The following is a 21,375-nucleotide window of genomic DNA, read 5'->3' as shown; positions in this document are numbered from 1 at the left end:
ATTTGTTCCAACTTTAAAAATTGGAAAAATTGCCCAATGCAATCCAGATTTTTAGCCTCTCTTTGAAACATAGGAACAGGCCTGCATTTCTGTTTGGCAGAAATCACCTGGAATTGATTAGTAGCCCTTTAGATGGAGCCTTTACTTTGCAGTTTGTTTTCCCCAAGACCGAAGCTTATTGGCATTTTCATATATCATGATGGCACTAGTCACATTTGGTAGCAATACATACCTTTGTTCCAAGTACATTTCTTATCAATTTGGGAAAAATGCAAGTTAGATTGAGGATGCCTTGATGCATTTTTTTCAAAATGAGAAAAATGGGAGCTAGCACATCTCCTGGTAAAAGTGGAAATATTTCTGGGTGTTATAGTATGCAAATTGCCTGTTTCACTCATTTGTGTTACTTGCCTGTCTCCTATTGGTGTTGAGTGTGTGGCTGCTCAAATTGTGGGGAATAGGAAAAGAGAAAGTAGGCTGGGACCTAAAGTAGTTTGGACATTATCAGAAGGATTTCAACTGGGAGTGACAAGATTAGATCTGTAGTTCAGATGAGAAGGTTCTGTATTACGTGCTTTACATACATTATCTGGACATTGTGACTGCTTTGTAGAGCGTGGGTGGGAGAGGAAGAAATTGCAAGTTCAAGACAAGGTGAGGAGGATCTGAACTTAAGACAGTGGCAAGTCTTTCCTTTTAGATTCATTAATTAGAGGAATAGTAAGAGGGATTATTTGTCTGACATTAATTCTGAACCAGGTAAAAACTAATTGCTTAGATAGAAGGAAAGAAAGTGATTTTACCACTGTTAGAGCCAAGGAAAGGTATTTGGGGTATAGGTACTCTAGATTTTAGGAAGTCAAACTGGAGGATTAGAGTGTTCCTGGAAACTAAATTCACTCGAATGTATTTAAACAAGCCTAGTGAAGGGGAGAGGGAATAGGAAAGAAGAGATATTAAAGAGACTTTGTGTGTGTGTAAGGAAATCTCTGATCACAACTCAAATTTTCAATGAGCTGTATTGAAAAATGGAAAGGGTACAAAACAAATGATGGATACAGAAGAATGAAGAATGGCCTGGACCAGGGGTGTCAGAAATGTTGCCTGTGTCTTTAACATTGCAGATAAATCATGCTGTGCTTTCTTGTTTAAATCTGAAAATGCCTCAGAAATCTTCAAAAAAGCATTCCAAGTAGCACTATCAGTCATCTGAGTTAGAAGTATAGATGGGCCCTGCTTTCTTTCTTGGCCTTAAAATTCTTTTGGCAGATTAAAGCCCAGAATGAGTTGAGGCTTAAAAGTTATCGAAAAATATCAAAAGGAAAGTATAAAAGGATGTGTCAGATACAAAGAAGAGGTGTTAATAGTTGACCAGTAGAGGGCAGGAAGAGGCAGTCTTCGGGCTAACTTGAGTAGAGTAATTATTGGTAAAAGAGGATTATAACCCAGCCTGGGGGAGAATTAGTAAGTCTCCTGACTCAGCTGATTTGTGGTCTGGGTTACTTTAAAAACTTCAAGATGAGATCAGTAAGCCATTGTTGGTTATTTCTGAGTACTTACGGAAAATGGAAAGGTACCAGAGATTGGGAGCAGACAGAACGTAATCCCAAATATCCAAAATTTCTGATTCCACAAGCTGCATATGAACCGTATAACTTAGTTTTTCTCTTATGTGAAATTCCAGAATCAAATGGTATTATTAGGTTGATGGATATAGGAATGTTTGGTAGATTTCAGCAAGGTATTTCACTGTGGACTGAGAGGTTTGTGGCCTAGGCTGTGAATACAGACAGGGAGGTTTGGGATTAACTGAATGACCATTTCTTGGAGTACAGATAATAGGTTTGTGTCTTCTAGTGATAATGCTTTAAAGGTTTGCTGAAAGGCTTTGTCCTCAATCTTTTTTATTCACATCAACTATATACTGCTTTTCTGGTCAGTTGTACTGATGATTTTCTTGAACTAGTATAAGAATCTTGTATACATTTTGGGGTAACATCAAAGAGGGATATTGAATATATAAACCATTATAATCCTGAAGGACTTGGCAAGCTGGAATAATGAATCCAGTTTAACAAGATTTACATTAAATTCAAAATTCTTCTAAGAAGATTACTGTTAAAAGACTCTGAAGACATGAACTCACTAGTTAAGAGCATGGGCCTCAGTTGGCAGATGGGCATAAGTTTAATTTCCATCTCTGAAGCTCTATTTTTTGACCTTAAATATGTTGCTTATCTTCTCTTCATCTGCTCAATGAGGATAATATTTCATAAGGTGCTTGAGGGGATTAAATGTGATAGTACAGTTGAAGTTCTTAGTAAGTGGATGGTATGTAGTTAACACTCAGTAAACGTCAGCTGCACCTGTAATGTAGGTTCCCGTAAAAGAAAACAGAGGAACAAGGGAAGTGCCAGTTTTATACATCTCCACTCTGAGCTGACCTCTCTAGGAAGATTCAGTGATTCTTGTAAACTGTAATAGCATATAAAGCACATAGCAGTCTGTCAGCTATTGGTTTTCTTTGGTGTATACAAGTGAAGATAAGAAGGTGAGTAATTCTGGAAAAACTGGGAATATTTGGCTAAATAACAGACAGCCTAGGAGATGAGGTGATCTCTTTCTTCAAAAATTGAATTAGAAGTTCAAACTACTGTTGGTAAGTGGAAGTTCTAGAATAGCAGTGTTTTCTGATGATAATCGGTAAGCTGATTTAAATGGACTGCCTCAGGAGGTGGAGAACTAACTGCCTATTACTAGTAGAGAACTGACACACTATTATGGAAAGGATTCAAACACTAGGGGTGTTTGTTTTTTTGCACCTCAGTTTGTCTGTGTAAAAGAGAGTATTGGTTCTAGGTAATCTCTAAATCCAGGCTAAAATTCTGTGATTTGTTCCCTTTTCATTGATTTATGGCTTTATGGAATCCTCTTCACTTACTTTAAGGTACAACTGTAACCGCTATAATGAGGATGATGCAAAGGCAGCAAGAGATGCACAGGAGGTAAGTACATTTATTTTCAAACAGTTGAACAGGAGTATGCATTTTATGTTGATTAGGGAATGATTTAGCTGGAGTGTTCAGTTCTGAAAGATTTGTTGAAATGACATTCCAGTAAATACTGGGTATCTGTGTACCTGTAGAGAGGGGATCTTATGCAAAATGGATATCAGGAGTACTCCTATTTATAAGTTTGTTTGCATTTTTTAAAATTAATCTAGCACACTTTCAGGTTTCAGTAGTCTTCAGTATCAAGATTTTCCCTTCCCAGCAAGGAGACTAAAGAATAGTATTTGTTAAATGGCACTGCTGCAATTTATATGCAGTCTTACTTCTTTCAATTAATTAATTATCTCATTGTTCATCAGGAAGCTCTAATGATTTTAGGGGAGCTGATTTGGAATGAACTGTCTCAGGAGGTAGGGATTTCCCTCTTACTGGATAGGGAAATAACCCACTATTATAGTAGACGGGATTCACACCCTAGGTGTGGATTAGATTCCGTAACACTTATTTCCTTTCAGCCTGATAATTCTGTCATAATTGTAGAATCCTGGAATTTAATCATTCCTTACATTCATCCATTCTGTGTTGAAATTCCCCAGTTGTCCCCCAAAAGTCTTTTTAAATGGCTTGCCTTGCCAGGATGCAATCCAAAACAAAACCTGTTTGTTATTGTTTCACTTTTTAAATGCTTCTTTAAAATTTATTATAATTTAAATTACCATAAATACAAAGGAATATATTTATATAACCTAGGCAGTCATATTACAGACTTTCACAATATTTGTGATCCTTTTAAAGGAGGAAAAAAAACCTCCACAAATTCCAATGTTGATTTAAATTATATTTATTATAATACGACTTAACTATGTTTAAACATAAAACCAGCTGTAAACTCTTAAGCAACTATACAACCAAACCAAGAAGACCACAAAACCAGTGGAACTCAAGTTAAAACTAATTTGACAGATAAGTTATTTGCTGAAATTAAATTACTGTTGATAGACTGTTGTCAGACCAGGTTTTTTAAATTTAGGGTTACCCATACTACTAAATGCCATGTGATAATTTGTTCTCCCACCAGTTTTCTATATCTCACCTATTGCACATTCACCCCTACAGTGCATCAAAATTTGATTTGATCAGAATTTGTCATTAATATATTCTTTTATCACTTATTATTCTCAACTCTCGTGCAGTTAAAGTAATCTTGCTTGATGCCAGTTTTAGCCATTTCACAAATGTAAGACCTGAAAATGTTGATTCTCATAAGTTCATTCATATGGCCCGGAGTGTTTGTGTTTTCTTTAGGTTATTATCAGATTTTTAATATTTAAACATTCCATGGTCTGTTTAAACCAGATCATTTGGCACCCCTACTCCAGTTTGTCTAGCATCCTTAGACTACAGTTTGAGAAACATCACCCCATGTAATCTTTATATACAAAACTCTACAATGACAGTCATGCTTTTCCTACCTCCCATTTGGAATCGATTCTACTGTTACATTTTTATTTAGCTCAGTTTGTCATTGCATCTCCTTCTGTTTTGGGTTTGTTTGTTTGTTTGTTTGTTTTTAAATCTTAGCCCTCATGGCTTTCTGCTTCTGTTTTAAGCAGTCACAATTGTCTTAAATTCTGCTGAAGAGACCATAAATTTTCCTTAAATTTTCTTCTAATTTTGATAATATTTTTTTTGAGTCCATAGAGAACTGTTCTTTTTCTCTTATGCTGCGTTACGTTTTTCCTAATAACCATGGTAGGCTTTTAGTTTTTACTTATCCTGAATGAAGAGTAGTCTAGTTAGATCTAGCCAGAATATGGTATTTGCTGACAACAAAAAGTATATGGGTTATCCTTGGCCTTACCTGGTCTGCATTTGGGTGCTGGTAGGAATCCCTTTCTGAGGTCCACAGGGAGGGTGGATTATTGGGCATAGCTTCTAAGCCCTGCTAATGTGTAGATTGTAGATGCTAGAATGCATTATTTTTCTAGCTCATTTCTTTTGGGCTAAACTAGAATCTTCTGATCCTGTGGGTGTACAGGGAAAAATTTCATATGAGTGCCTGTATTTGTTTATTTAAGTGGGAGCCATACCTCCCAGAATGGAGCACACCATTGCACATATCTAGCATATTCTTTCCTCACTTCCCCTACTTCCATACTCAGGCCTAGTGTTTTCTGCGAGTTGTAGTTCTTAAAAAGTACTAGAAAGTTGGCACACAATACAGAAAGAACATAGATGGTACTTTGAGTGCCTTGGAAGGATGTTACCTGTGTTGTAGAAAGTTGTTGACTTAATATACTATGCCACAGTTATGACAGGGGTGGACATTTGAATTTTCTTTTCTTTCTTTTTTTAATTTTTATTTTTATTTATTTTTTTGGCTGCACCGTGCAGCTTGCAGGATCTTAGTTTCCTAACCAGGGATCGAACCCAGGCCCCTGGCAGTGAGAGTCCTTATCACTGGACCGCCAGAGAATTCCCTGAATTTTCTTATCTACTAGACTTTCTTTCTTTTCATATTAGGTGCTAGAGATAACAAGATTACTTTTTTTTTTTTTTTGGCCAGCTGGGCCTCAAGGCTTTTGGGATCTTAGTTCCCCGACCAGGGAATTCCCTGAATTTTCTTATCTACTAGACCTGTGAGTTGCCAGATAGTAAATATTTTCAACTTTGCAGACTATATAGTCTCTGTTACAATTACTCAATTCTGTCCCTGCTCTTGAAATGCTGACTCAGCCATAGACTTAAAAGAGTGGGCATGGCAGTGTTCCAAGTTAACTTTGTTTACAAAAAATAGGCAGCAGCTGGATTTCACTCACAGGCCAGAGTTTGCCTACCCCTGTTCTAAGCAGTCAGGTTGTTGTTTTGTCTGTTTTTCCAAAGTGTTTTTAGGATACTGATTGCATTTCTCAATCAAGATTCTGACATTTGATTAAAAATGGGTCTTATTTGCAGTGTTGGTGTGGGTTTTCTTTCATGTTGAATTTTAAAGGTATTTAAAGGTATTTTAGACCTGATATTTTTTATATATATATATATATTTTTTTTGTAATACTTCATGTACTTTAAAAGACTCTTCATAAAACTGTAGTACCATAATTATGTTTGTATATATATTTATTATATATTATTTTATAATTATATACTTAAAACAGTACTTTGTTAATATCATCAACTATCCAGTGTTCAAATGTCCCCATTTATCTCATAAACTTTCTTTTATAGTTGGTTTAAATCAGGATCCATACAGGTGCACAAGTTGGATGTGATCCTCTAATCTATAGGTCCTTTCATTTTTTTGTTTTTTGGGGGGGTTTTTTTTTCTTCCCTTGCCATTTGTTTGTTGAGGAAACTAAGTCATTTTTCTTGTAGAATTTAACACATTCTGGATTTGCTGATTGCAACTCCCTGGTTTTATTTAATAGGTTCTTCTATCCCTGAATTTCCTGAAACTGGTGGTTAATTCTAGATAATCGAATTCAGACTCGATTTGGGGAGGGGTGTGGAAAGAACACAGAACACTTAACCGGTGGTACTGTATAGTTTCTGTTGCATTATATTAGGTGTTATATGATGTCTGGTTGCCTCTCTTTTGTTTTCTACTTTAAAATATTGATGTACCTTATTACATACCGCAGAACAGAGCTATCCAGTAGAACATTCTGTAATGATGGAAATATTCTTTATTACCACTATCTAATGTGGTAGGCACTGACTGCGATATGGCTGTTGAACACTGAGGAACTGATTGTTTTACTTTAATAGCCACCTGTGACTAGTGACTGCTGTATTGGAAAGTACAGCTATAGGACATTCAAAAAATATTAAATAACAAAGGTAGCAGTAGATGTCTCTTTGTTCCCGATTTTAGCCTAAATTCCTATACCGTTTCATCAGTAAATATGATATCAGCTTTTGTGTATATATAATACATTTGTTATAATTATGTGACCTTAATTTTTCTTAATGGGACAGCGATCTAGGGCAGCCCTTCAGAGGTACCTGTTCTACTGTAATCGCTATATGAACCACATGCAGAGTCTACGCTTTGAGCACAAACTATATGCTCAGGTGAAGCAGAAAATGGAAGAGATGCAACAGCACAACATGTCCTGGATTGAGGTGCAGTTCCTGAAGAAAGCAGTTGATGTCCTCTGCCAGTGTCGTGCCACACTCATGTACACTTATGTCTTCGCTTTCTACCTCAAAAAGAATAACCAGTCCATTATCTTTGAGGTAGGAATAGTTACTGAGTGGGGAAAAAACCCACCTGTGTGTCATAGGACTACTTGCCTTTCATAGATAAGATATATAGAGTTTTAAAGCTTACTCTCTGCCCAAAAATGTGGATTAAAAGTTTAGTGTTAAGGGCTTCCCTGGTGGCGCAGTGGATAGGAATCTGCCTGCCAGTGCAGGGGACACGGGTTTGATCCCTGGTCTGGGAGGATCCCACATGCCGCGGAGCAACTGGGCCCGTGCGCCACAACTACTGAGCCTGCACTCTAGAGCTCGTGAGCCACAACTACTGAGCCTGTGTGCCACAACTGCTGAAGCCCGCGCGCCTAGAGCCCGTGCTCCGCAACCAGAGAGGCCACTGCAATGAGGAGCCTGCGCACCGTGGCGAGGAGTGGCCCCCGCTCGCCGCAACTGGAGAAAGCCCGCGCGCAGCAACGAAGACCCAACGCAGCCAAAGATAAATAAAATGAATAAAAATTTAAAAAATTAAAAAAGAAAAGTTTCGTGTTTATTAGGAAGATACAAGAAATTTAGATTTCTTGCTGTAAACTACGTTCAAATTGATGTGGTTTAGCCAGCTAGCGATTTAGTGTGCAGGCTCTGGAATTAGCCCTGAATTTGAATCTTGACTTCATCACTTTTTAGCTCTGTTGACTTGAAGCAAATTACTTAACCTCGTCTATATCTCTATTTTAGCATGGGGATAAGTTTTCTATAAATGTTAAGAGGTTTAAGTGAGACAGTCCATGTATAATGCTTATGTAACACCTGGCACGTCATAAGTTCTTTCAAAAGTCTTTATTCAGGCAAAACTAATACATGGTATTAGAAGTTTATTCTAATAAAGGTGCTTGCCTTTTGTGGAGAAGTAATGACTAAAAGGGGGCCTTTTAGCAGTAGAGGTTTTTCAAGTAGAGATGCTCATTTAAAATTGATGCATGCAACATTGATGTTGATAGATGGCTGGGTAATAACAGTGACTAGCAGATGGGAATTTATATCGGTAAATATATAGAACTAGCCATAGTAGTAAAGGATAACAAAATTTTAATCTTCCATACAGTGTTCTCTTACAAGAAGTAGATATCTAGCTAGATATAAAGAATAATGGGTTTCTAATTTTTCCTCAAGCTTTAGCCAATAGCAGTTTTCAGAACTGGAAGATTCCAAAAACTTTTTCTTATGTCCTTTCAGATTGTCATTAATATTCTTCCAGAGGTAATGGATAAATCTTTAGTTCTTTTAATATTTAAAAAATTGTCCTGGAAAAGAAAAAACAAGTTGTTAGGGGTGAAAGTGATGAAGGGCTTTACAGGTGCAGTTAAACCACCTGTGAAAATTACAAAATTGGTGCTGAGCCACAGTCTATCAAGGAAGCAGCTAAGATGGTTTATCTTTTAGCTTTCTTTTGAAGGCAAAATTTACTATATATTCTTCTTCCTCTTACAGAATAACCAAGCAGATCTAGAGAATGCCACAGAGGTGCTCTCGGGCTACCTTGAACGAGATATTTCCCAAGACTCTCTGCAGGATATAAAGCAGAAAGTACAAGATAAGTACAGGTAAGGTTTTCTCCAGTAGTTGTTGAACAAAAATGTCTGCCACCGGTGGTCTGGTATGCCTTAGTGGTGAAGTTAGATGATGGTGAAACTTGGGTTTAGCATATTCAATAACTGAGCTGCTGCCATGTTTCTCACAGATTGCTTCTGTCCTTTGGGCAACAGATTCCAGATAGTGCTAGTCAAGCATAGGGAGGAAATCAGCCGTTTATCCCACTGGCTGATTCTGCTTCTTCCATGAAGTTTTATCTATGTAGTTGCTGCCCTGACAGGAAGAAGGAGCCCCAAAAGGGCAAGTGGCTGTTAGGATGAGGGGTGAGATTAGGATGCTGGCCCTAGCCTAGGGATCCTGTGAATCATGGCTGTTGACAAGTGAGCTACCCAAACTTTTTAAAGAGTTTTTCTAAGATTTGTTTTTTCTAAGGAGAGATTTACTTTGTCCTAGAGATAGATGATACTTTAAGATATGTTACCACTTAAGTGAAAGGTGCAGAATGTTTGCTTTCTCAACATGGAGCTCTTTCTCCCACAGTTGTTTTCTGGCAAATACTAATATCTTTTTAATAGTAGTAGAAACCTTTGGGAATTTGGAAGACTTGGAGATTTAGTCCTAAGTAATATTTTCACTTCCCTTAGCCAGCTATAGCTGCCACTAGTACTTTAAGATTTTACAGGTGTGAATAAATAACCCCTGAAACTACTTCTTCCTAAAACTGTTTACTTACCTGTAGAATGACAAGATTGAGTCAGATGATTTCTAAGGCCTTTATTTTATTGCTCTAGAATTAATTTCCCAAAACTGGGAACTTCAAAAAATACCTTTTTAAAATGAGAAATAGTCATGTCTTTACATCTAGACCTGAAAATGTGCCTCTTAAAAACAAAAACAGGTGCTTGGGGGAATTCCCTGGTGGTCCAGTAGCTAGGACTCCCAGCTCTCACTGCTGAGGGCCTGGGTTCAATCCCTGGTCGGAGAACTAAATCCCACAAGACATGCGGAACAGCCAAAAAAAAACAAACAACAACAGAAAACAGGTGCTTGGTTCTAAGTCTGGATAAACTGTAGGGAACCTTAAAAAATAAGTAAATGCCTCTTTTTTTAATTATTGGAGGCTGACAATGGGTTGTTTTTTTTTTTTTTTCTCTTTGATTGCAGATACTGTGAGAGTCGACGAAGGGTTTTGTTACAGCATGTGCATGAAGGCTATGAAAAAGATCTGTGGGAGTACATTGAGGACTGAGAATGGCCCTGCATAAAATGAACTCTGAAAACTTTACCATCTAGAGTGCTCATGCAATTAAAACAAACAAAACAAAACAAATACAAGCAAGGAGGCACTAAGCCTATTCTGACACCGCTGGTCTATAGTACCAGAATTCTGTTTTGTTAATGGAAAGTTTAAGTAAATTATATTGTAATAAAAAAAGGTAGATAAACCATTGTACAACAGTATTCTAGGCCGCCAACAAAAGTGTGACAGACACACTAAAAGCCCTCCAACTTTAACTTGTAACGTAGCTTCATTCTCAAAGCTGACTCCTTTTTTTTCATTTTCTTTTTCCTGAGTGTAGTACAGTTAAAATTTAAAATAGCTCCTTGACACTGCTTTTCATGTCCAAACCAGCCATTTTGTTGTACTTTGGTAAAGGACCTCTTCCCCTTCCTCCCATGCACATACAGATACACCCAAACACGCAGACTGTCTCTCTCTCATACCCCAAGGTCATGAGTGAATGATGATGAGTTCCTTGTAAAGAAAATTCTTGGGGCGGGGAAGAGGGTAGGCAGAAAGAGGGATTAAACAAACAAACAAAAAAAAACAAAAAAACTTTGTATATGACTTTTAAAACAAGAGGACAACACAGTATTTTTCAAAATTGTATATAGCGCATATGCATGGACAAAGCAAGCGTGGCACGTGTTTGCATAATGTTTAATTACAAAAAATATTTATTCTTTAAAAATCTTCAAGATTATGTCTTTTGCTGTGCATTTTCTTTCAGTTTGCTTTATCTTTCCAGGGTTGAGGGTTGGGCTAAAAGGTGTGTTGGTTTAGCACCTCTGGAAGACCTATCTAGAGCTCTTTGATTTCCCTTTCCTGAGATTACTTTGCCCTCTCTGGTTTGATATGTTTGTTGCTCTCCATGGGCCTCATGCCCTGAATTCCCAGCTCCTGGTTGGGTATAGAGAAGTCAAGTTCTGACTGAATGCCATGGCCTGATAAGGGCTGCAACAGGGAGCTTTGCTGCTGCAATTCAAGAATCACCTAGTCCCCAACCTCATCCCTCTCCACGGCCTCATGCATCTCCGTAAGCCTTTGTGTGCCCATGTCATATAGCTGAAGGCTTCCTGCCACATCCAGAGGAAACATTTCAAAAAATTTTCCCCTTAATTGCTGCTTTGAGCCTTTTAAGATTTTAGTTATGGCTCTTCTCTCACCCTTCTTTACGTTAGGGTGTCAGATAGAATGTTTTTCTTTTAAATATAAATAAATAGCCATTCACTTAGTTTCAGATTGTGAATTAAAAATGGCAGATACTGAAATTGCTTATGTGTGTTGCTGTGGGTTCAGTTTGAAGGCAAACACCCTAGAACTTGATATTCCCATCTAGTGCATTTAAATAGAAACCACTGTTTGCTTCTTTTCTATTGTCAGCAAATAGGAGAATTAATAATGTGTTTTAGCTGTGATGTCCATTTTTATGAAATTTCTACTAAGAGCTATGTTAAAAGTAAAGGGTGGTGGTGGTTTTATTAACTATGTATCTGTTTAGGCCATTCTTGCTGTGGTATTTTTCAACAGATTAGCATCCCTAAATCTGTCAGTTTTATACAGGAGTACAGAGTGAACTAGGCAACTAGATTGAGGTCTTAATACTAAATACCACTTGTGGCTGAAGGACCTCTTTGTCTTCCTCTAAATGTCTTGCGCCTAGGGAGTGTTTACCGTTTGTGAGGCAGCTTTGTCTGCTCTTGCATTGTACATCTTATTACATCATTGGGAAGTAGGTTCACTTTCCTCTGGCCTTTTGCCTAAGTTAGGCTTTGCTAAATCAACCCTACTTTTCCTTTTAGAAAAGGTTGTTACATGAGATGTACTTGCAACTATTCTTTTCCCATCAAAAATCAGTGAATGTTTGCTGAATATATTATGCTGCTTCCTTAAACCACTTGTTGCTTTAGGATCAACTTTACCTGTACCTTTTATCCTCCCTTCTCTTGCCACCTTAGGTGCAAATCTGAACTCAGTGTCTGCTTCCGTATTCTCTTCTCCTCCCCTTTCCCTGTCAACCATTTGACTTTATTTTAAATGACTGCATCAATCTTAAAAGACATTTATCAAAACTAAGGATTTTTTTTTTTTTTTTTTTTTAAAGAAAGCTTGAATAAGTTCCTTTCCCTGGTAACTTTGAAAAGCAGCCAGAGTTGCTATCTAGATATATGTGGTTCCATTAAAATGTTTTGTGTATGTGTGATGTTTTTAAAAAACCTTACCAGTTAACTGCAGTATCTAAGTTTGAGTGTCATAAATCCTTTTTACATGCTCCCCTTACAACAAGTATCCAAAAACAATGTGTGCACTTCATATTATCAGCCCCCACCCATGGAGGAACAGTGCTTTTTAGAGCTGCTTTCTAGTTTCAGTGTTGGCATATTACCTGAGGGTATAGCAATTGTGGGTGCATTCCCTAATTTGTATGGATCAAGATGAATTGACATTTTCCACTTCCAAGCTTCTAACAGCTGTCTCCATATTTGACAGAATTCCCTGAGTTAATTGCTTTCATTGTTAGTAACTTCAGTGACCCCAGCTGGGATAGGCAAGCCATATTGTATGACAGCTTCCCTGTTTCACCTACCTAAGTCTTTCTGTCAGAGGGCTCTATTCATGGTCAGCACCAGGGTCTCCCTGTCTTCTTGAGGTCTTCTGAAAAGTGCATGCTTCATTTGAACAATTCATTGAGCAGTAGATGGACATTAAATGATTTACAATAAAATGTCGATCCAAAGCGCAGGATACAAACCACAGTGGTAAAATTGAGTAGTATATAATATCATCAGACTCTAAATTCTGTGTAATCTGCTGCGACCCAGATTGTATGTGTTTTATGTGTGTTTAAATAAATATATTAAGTACACAGGTGTATACATACACACAAGTATAACAGATCCAAGACTGACTGACTTGATTTGAAATGGTTGAATCTGCAGTGTAAAATGTGGATCAACCATGATTAGGAACTGAAATTTAGTATAAGAGAGAAAAGGACTTGATGTAACAAAATCTTTTAGCTACAAATCCCAGTATAGAGCACTTGGGGGATGGGAGGGGGCGGGTTGGTGAGACAATCAGATCGGTAAATTGATTAAATGCTCCTAACCCTGTAATTTTGTGCATAGAGCACCCTGTGCTGTGGAAATAACTGTTCTTAGATTTTCATTGTAACTGGACTGTTCAGGTTGCCCAGAGGGAAAGAACATTCCTAATTCTAATAAAATAAACTTTTATTTTGTTATTCCATTAGTTACTTATGTTTATTTTTATAGTTAAAAAAAAAGACGGTGGCCTAACAGTCACCTGTATTATGTGCCTTATTCACTGTTCCTACTTAACATGAAATGTCAAGGTTTGGTTCAGTTTCTTTTCAGGGAACTGTGAATGAGACTATCCCCAACAATTATCTTGGTTAATGAAGCCTTCAGAGCATTTTCTGGAAGACTTCCAATTTCTGTGTCTTGAACATTGAATTTAGATTGCTATTCATGTTGTAACAGTGATATTAAATGCTCAGTAGATCTTTGTCAACTTATAAAGATAAAATATTTAAAAAGTCATTCTCATGCTTAAAACTCCTTCACATTACTTCCACTTAGCTCACTTTTAGAAGCTGATATCTCCCATAGGAATGGAGGGAGAGTTGTCTTAAAGAAGGTCCCAAAGTTGAGATCTTCGTTATTGATATTCTAGCTAAGTCCAGATTTTAGGACAATTTAATTTGGTCTTATTTGGATCTGTAATTATGAGAGTTCATTTATCACTTGTATCTTCAAAGCACTTTAACTTGTATCATTGTCTAAAGCAAGTGGGGTAGAAATTACTCTGTTTTATAAAAGAAAATAAGGCTCAACAAGGTTAAGTAACTTGCCCAAGATTTCACAATTTCTCCTATCTGGGACTCCAGCTTTCTTCTATCTGATGAACATCATACTACCTCTTTGTATCATATTTTCTTAATCTGGTCTCAGAGTGACCTAGCATTCAATACCAAGAAAGGTGGTTCTTATCTACGGTGTTGTACTTTTAAACCACATCAAAGACTGTATAAATGCCTGTCACTGCTACTGTTAGAGGAATGCTATGTACTATCTCTGATCTTCAATTTGCTATTGCAGAGTTTGCAACTAATGTGGCTCTGTGTTTTGCCTCATCAAATAAATCAGCCATGGATAGAAGAATAGATCTTCCCATCTTGGTGATTAGGACAGGCATCATGAGAAGACTGCGTGATAGTTGACAGTAAACAGTTCAGCGTCATTTGATTTGATAAACAGGGGCCAAGTAATTTGCAGTTGTAGGTCTAGTTATTTCAAATGAATTTCCAATGTGAAGAATTTAGGATAGTCTATTGGAACTTGTTACAGAAGTTGTTTTCTAACTGAAAATGCACAGAATAGCTCATTTCCCTTTGTTTCTCAGCATTTCTTCTTGGAACTGGATGGCCTATGGGACTTTCAGAAGATAAGTAGTGAGCATTAGGGGGAAATCTTGGCTCCTTCAGAAACAGGAAAAAGTGTGAACCCCTCATTTTTTCAGATTTCTTTGGGGATAAATTTGGTGTATTTCTGGTTCATTTTAAGGAATTTGTTTCTCCACTTAATTACCCAAGATGAAATAGCTGACTGGGAAATGCTCAACTGGAAGTAATCAAATACTGCCTACTGCAGGAGTGGAGGCAACTGTGGTTGATGTTTCTCTAAGCAATAGCATTTAGGCTGGGGAAAATAATACGAGATTCTTTTGAAAAGCAGTTTTCAGACTACGATTAAACTATAGATATGCTTGTTTAGGACCATTTTCAGAGTAGGAGCCAATTAGGGTATAAATCAGTCACACATTGTTAGCTAGCAGCTCTAACAATGCCAAAAGCACAGCTTTACTACCACAGTAATCCAGGGGTTTCAAGTAATACCAAGAGTCGCAAACTCAGATGGCTACAAGAACTAGGTAAATATTTTAATAGACTACCCTGGGCTAAGTGGGCTCTCAGAGGAGCCTGTGAAATACACTTTACGTGAATTCTCTCAATTTTGAAATGTTGGTCATTAATTTAAAATATTCTTAAATGCGAATCAAAGAACTGCACATGGGCCTTGTCATTTTCCAACTTGTGTTCCAATTTAATGTCCATTTTACACATTGAAATCACTGAGAAACTTCAAAAGTACAAACCAAAAAACACTATGCTTGAGTTCCACCCCATAGGAATTATGATTTAATTGCTTTGGGTTGTGTCCTGAACATCACTAATTTTTATTTAGTCTTATCCCCATCCCCAACCCTGATGAGTGTGCAGTGCAGTCTGAGACCTGTAGGCAAGGTTCTAGATACTTACAGAGTTTCAAAGAGGAATGTAGTTGAGCACTCTAGTCATAAGGGACGATAGGACGTGGGGTGAATTTACAAGCTCAGGAAAGGGGCACACTGTAGGCCCTAGCTGAATGGGTTTTGTGGAATGGTGCCTCCTCGGGTATTGTGTGAAGCGCCCAATTTGTTTTTTTGTTGGTTTTTTGGTAAGTGGTCCACCTTGGAGAAAATAAAATTCACAAAACCAAAAGAACTGTAGAACTGACAAGCTCAGTAGAATATTCACGTCAACTGGCAATATATTTTCTTATCCAGGGAGAGAACCCTATCTGGAAGTAAATTAGTGTAGAGTCTGAGCAAATTGTTGAGTGGTTAAGCTATCTGTTTCAAGTCAATGGGCAATTCCATTTGATCACTTAAATTCAGAGCACTTGAAAGTCACAAGTTTCTTGCTGTCACTTTCATTCTTTGGATGAACTTGTATGTTAGAAGACAGTGGATTTTCCTATTTTTATTCCCAGTGTAGTTGGCGTAGTAGAAAGAATATCAGTATTTCTCAGCCATAATTTTCCCTTTGTAAAATGGGGATACTAATAGGAGCTATAGTTTGTTGAGGGCTTCTTGCCAGATGCCTTACTTATGTTATTTGTATCTTCTAAGCAGCCCTAAAACAGTAGGCATTGCTATCCTATTTTATAAATGAGAAGAAAGGTGTATAGACTATTAACTCGAGCTTAACAGAGTTTATGGCAGCGTTGTGCTTGTCTAATTCCATGTGTTCATTCTATCATGTTATATTGTCTTTTATAGGAATATTGTGAGGGTCAAAGAAAATTAATGGGAAAACAAATCCTAGTTACAAATAATGAGCTTACTAGTACTAACTTAGGCAAAAAATAAAGATACAGAGCTGTCTCATAGACTCCCAAAGGCAGAATGAGATCGGATCCAGGAACTAGAAAGCCATTTTGGACTCCTAAACTGGCATTGTCTGCGGTCTGTACATCCACATCGTTCTAAAGGCTTCTGCTTTTCCTGTCAGCCACCCCCATAGCTCTAGGTGTTACATGTTAACTGTCCCAGACTCATGTAGACAACCAGACAGAGCCATGGAACAAGATCATTAGTACAAATGTGGCTTTGGGGGGTTACCCCTGTGGATTGGGAGGCAGATTTTGGAGATCATGGCTCACTGGCTGTACATCACAGGTGTCCTTGACAATACCAAAATGCCCTGAAAGTTTTCTCTTTTAAATAAATGTGAAGAGTTTGTATGTAATAGATAATTATGGCTAACTTATTTAGTGTTTACTAAATGCTTCGTGGCCATCTTTTTAAAATTGCACATCATATGAGATAGTTGCCATCTCCATTTTATAAATAAGAAAATAAAAGTGCAAAGAAGTTGGGTTATTTCTTTGAGGTCATCCTTTTGTAAGTGGCAGAATGAAGATTCAAGCCTGAGTTCCTTCTGTCAGCACCCACGGTGTTGGGCACTGTTCTAGGCACTGGAGGTACAGCAGTGAACAAAGGGGTCTGTTTGTCTGAAGCATTTAATCCTGATTCTACATAGAGACTCAGTGGGTTGCCCAAGGTCACCCAGCCAGTTAATGGCAGATCTGCAGGCACATTTTGACCACTACACTAAATTCTTTTCACTACTATAGCTGCTTCTCAAACAACCTTGCCAAAAGTATCTGCTAAAATTACATAGACTAGTTAGGGGATTTCCAACCTCAGGAGACTCAATGACTAATTCTTATTTTTGGCTCCTCTCTGTTCAAAACATGTCTTTTTGTTGTTAACCTCAGATACTCTACTAAGAAGGACCCAAAGTATGCCTTTTTCTTCTCCCTCACATTTCAGAGCTACCCTGGCATTTTAATGAGAGTTTAAAAAAGCAAGTCTCATATTTCCAAACCCTTTCCAGGAGGCAATCTTGCTGATATTGAGCTGATGATATGGCTTCCTGTGCACAAAATAACATTTCCTGATTTGGTGTTTTATTTAGCACCTGTATATCCCTCCTCACTACTCCACCTATATAAAAGTTTGGTTTTTAATTTTCAAGCTGCCTCCTTTTTGCCACGGAGTATTCAAGTTTCTTTCAGAGTGAGAATTCGGAAGGTGATTATAGAAATGAATTCTCTGTTGTAGATAGATAATTCTCCAGAAAGCTGTCTAGGATGAAAACTTGCTTCTCTAGATTTTAGATTTCCTTCTGATGGTTAAAATTGGTTTCTGTGTGGGTAACAACAAAGCAGTGCCCTAGAAACCACTTCAGTGTATGTTAAATGACGATTTCTTAGAATTGTGAATCAGGGCTTTTGCAGTGAGGATCTGGTTCTCTGGAATCAGTTGGCCAAGTTGGGATTCCTAAGGAGTGAGCAAACACACTGTGCTGAGTTTTCTGAGGGACCCTATCCAAAAACATCACTACTTATTGAATTTCCCACCTTCCACTCACAGGGAGACTCCCTGTGTGTACTCCCACCTCTGCAGGTCACATCATTTTCTCAAAGGGAGTGCCGTGTAAAATGATAACCAGAATTCATGGAGCATCTCTTATAGGTCTACTTAGGCAGTAGACATTCTAATAGAATGCTCTAGAATTGTAAGTTCTTGCACCTGCTCTCAAGTTATTTATAACCTAATTGCTGGTCTTCCTGGTATGAACAAAGTTGTTGGTTTGTTAATAAATTCCTACCGTATGACCCTGACTTGTGGTTCATTTCTACATAACTAGAGCAAATACTATAGTGTTTTCTAACAAAGGAGGAAGCATGATCTGAGTGTCCACCTACTTTGGATAGGAAATAAATTTGTATCCAAAATCCTGTGACTGGTTTAGAGCATTGTAAATGTCATGGCAGCAAATACCAGAGGATGGTTTTTATGAAGAATAATAGTGTTCTCCATACCTTTGAAGAATTAATTTTTACTCCATTGTTTTGACTACCTTGCAATAGGGTAAGTTAAGTATTAATACCATCGATTCATGTTAAAATCACATTAGTATAAGTCAGTGCCTTACAATGGTCAAATGGTTGCTCACTAACCAATGGAAATGAACTGTTGGTTCCACAGAATCGCTTCACAGATTCTAAATGCTACTTCTTAGGGGCACTGGATTGTATGCCCTTTAAGATAAATTCTATAATCAAGGGCCTAGCCCTGAACAGATTAGAGCCCAAATATCATACTGAGGAGAACAAATCAGACAGTTCAGTAAAGGGTCGGGGACAGATGCTCCTGGAGTAGGTATCCTCAACTCACCTTTATTTTAAGTTGATATATAGAAATCAATGTATTATAAAATGCACACATGTTAAGTGTTCAGATTGATGTTTCAGCGATTGTATACCTCTGTGAGATAACCACCCAAAAGAAGATATAGTTACCATTAACCCAGAAAGTTCCCTTGTTCATCTTTCAAATCATCCCTGCTCCCCTCCCTACTCCAATGATCATTTGCCGATTTTTCTCACTGAAGATTTATTTTGCCTGCTTTTGGACTTTATATAACTGAATCATATAATATGTACTCTTACATCTGGCTTCTTTCATTTATAACGCTTTAAAGACTCATGCATATTGTTGTATGTATTGATAAATTATTCTTTATTGCTGAGTAGCATTTCATTCTATAAATACACCACAATTTGTTTATTCATTCTCCTATTGATGGACTTTTAGGTTGTTTCATTTGGGGCAATTATGAATAAGGATATTATATATATATTCTTAAGTTATATTTTTTTGTTTTGTGGGTACATGTTTTCATTTCTCTTGGATAAATACCTAAGAGTAGAAAATTGCTGAGTCATAACTTTTTGAGAAACTGCCTTCCTGTTTTCTGAAGTGATTTATCATTTTGTACTCTTATCAGTGATGTATGGGAGTTTCAGTTACTTCATATTATCAGTGTTTTTTGTATTAGCCATTTTAGTGGGTATGAAATAACTCTATGATTTTAATTTACATTACATTTCCCTGATGATTAGTGATGTTGAGCACTTTTCATATGCTTGTTTTATATTTGTATATCTTTCATGAAATGTCTTTCATGTCTTTTCCCATTTTAAAATTGAATTCTTTTTATTGTGGTTATTCTGTGAATTCTGGATACAAGTCCTTTGATGGGTATATGTGCTGTGATTTTTTTTTTGTAGACTATGGTTTGTTCACTTTCTTACTGGGATCTTTTGATGAACAGAAATTTTTATTTTGATAAAGTCCACCTTATCAAGTTTTTCTTTTATGATTTTATGACCCCCAAGCTCACAAAGAATGTATTTTCTTCTAGAAGTTTTATGGTTTGGGGTTTTATGGCTATCTATTATCCATCTCACTGGTTTTAGGTTTTAAATCTATGGTTTGGAGTTTTACATTTAAGTATATGATCCATCTCCAATTAATTATTTGTACAGAACAAGGTTTATTTCAACATAGATACCCAGTTGTTCCAGCAACATTTGTTTAAAAAGATTTTCCTTCACCCGTTAGATTCACTTGGCATCTTGGTTGAAAATCAACTGACCATATGTGTGTGTAGTTATTTCTAGGCTCTCTATTCTGTTTCCCACAGAATACTTCATTTCCCACAATACTTCATTATTATTTCTGTTCATGTTTTCCAGCAAGTCTAGGGTTCCATGTGTTATAAATTCCCTTTAATCTGAAGAACTTTCCTTTTAACATTTGTTCTATTGCAGTTTTTCTAAAGATGAATTCTCTCAGCTTTTATCTGTCAGAGAATATCTTTATTTTTCAGGGGTATTTTAGTTGAATATTAAATTCTATGTTGACCTTTTATTCTTTTAGTATTTTAAAGTCATTTATTTGTCCTCAGGTCTCATTTGTTTCTGGTAAGAAATCATCCATCATTTTTATGTGTCTCCCTGTCCATAATGTGATTCCCCCCCATGGTTACATCTGCTCTTTATCTTTGGTTTTCAGCAGATCGACTATGATATGTCTAGGTATGTTTTTCTTTGTATGGAGTTTACTGAACCTCTTGTATCTGTGTTGCTGTCTTTCATTAATATTGGGTATTTCTTGGCTATTATCTCTTCAAATATTTCTTCTGTTCCATACTCTTCCGCCTTGCCTCTCCTTCTGAGACTCCAATTACACCTATATTAGATGATTTGACATTATCCTACGGATCTCAGATGATTTTCCCTCATTCTTTTCTCTTTTTGTTTTTAGTTTGAATACTTGACACTTAGCTGTCGTCAAGTACCCTGATGCTTTTCTCTTAAACCTATCTGATGAAATCTTTCTGCTACTGTATTTTTTATTTCTAGCATTTCATTATGTTTGTATAGTTATTATGTTTCTGCTTAAATTTTCCATTTTTCATGTATGTTGTCCACATTTTCCACTAGAGTTTTTAAAGCATTTTCATCATAGTTATTTCAAAAACCCTATCTATTGATTGTAATATTTTAGCCTCCACTAGATTTTTAAGCATTTTACTTTCAGCCAGAGTTATTTTAAAGATCCCACTGATAATTCAACATCTGGGTCATTTCTCATTCTGCTTCTCTTGAACCTTTCCTCTGTGACCATGGATCTTATTTTCTTGCTTTTTTGCACATGTCTTGTATATTTGATTGTATGCTGGACGTTTTGTATAAAAAACAGGAGAGACTGAAGTAAGTATTACTTCAAATTGGGGCATGCCCATTTTTCTTTCAGCCATTTGAGTAATGGCTCAGTCAATCTGATGTATATTTGACCTAGATCTGGGCACTATTGCAGCCTTAGTTTGATTCAGTTCACCCTGACTTTGCTTCGTAGCTAAGGTGTCAGCTTTTGGAAATGTAGGAGATCTCTTCTAGTGGAAAATGTGGACAAACCAGCCTAGCTGCCAGATTTTCTTGGGCACTGGGATAGGGGGGTAGAGAGGTATTTCTCTCAGCTCTTGTGTGTGCCCTACCCTTAGTCTTTTCAGGAAGAATGCCCACAATGCCCGTG

The 21,375-nt window shown here is 37.1% G+C and overlaps 1 protein-coding gene across 2 annotated transcripts in view; it reads left to right on the top strand.

Moving 5' to 3' along the window:
* ARIH1 (ariadne RBR E3 ubiquitin protein ligase 1) overlaps window positions 1-13,324 on the top strand; it is a 116,356-nt gene extending 103,032 nt beyond the window's left edge. Inside the window, exons 11-14 of one of the 2 annotated variants that reach the window (XM_059912807.1) lie at window positions 2,948-3,005; window positions 6,987-7,247; window positions 8,697-8,809; window positions 9,963-13,324. In XM_059912807.1, coding sequence (XP_059768790.1) covers window positions 2,948-3,005; window positions 6,987-7,247; window positions 8,697-8,809; window positions 9,963-10,047 — 517 coding nt within the window. In that variant the 3' untranslated portion in view covers window positions 10,048-13,324. The remainder of the gene's footprint in view (window positions 1-2,947; window positions 3,006-6,986; window positions 7,248-8,696; window positions 8,810-9,962) is intronic. The other variant, XM_059912806.1, reaches the window with a different exon arrangement.
* Window positions 13,325-21,375: the final 8,051 nt, after the last annotated feature.

Source organism: Balaenoptera ricei, chromosome 2 (assembly GCF_028023285.1).
Source record: "Balaenoptera ricei isolate mBalRic1 chromosome 2, mBalRic1.hap2, whole genome shotgun sequence".
NCBI classification, from domain to species: Eukaryota; Metazoa; Chordata; class Mammalia; order Artiodactyla; family Balaenopteridae; genus Balaenoptera; species Balaenoptera ricei.
Note: the sequence above shows the minus strand (reverse complement) of the source record. Positions and strands in the feature narration are given on the sequence as shown.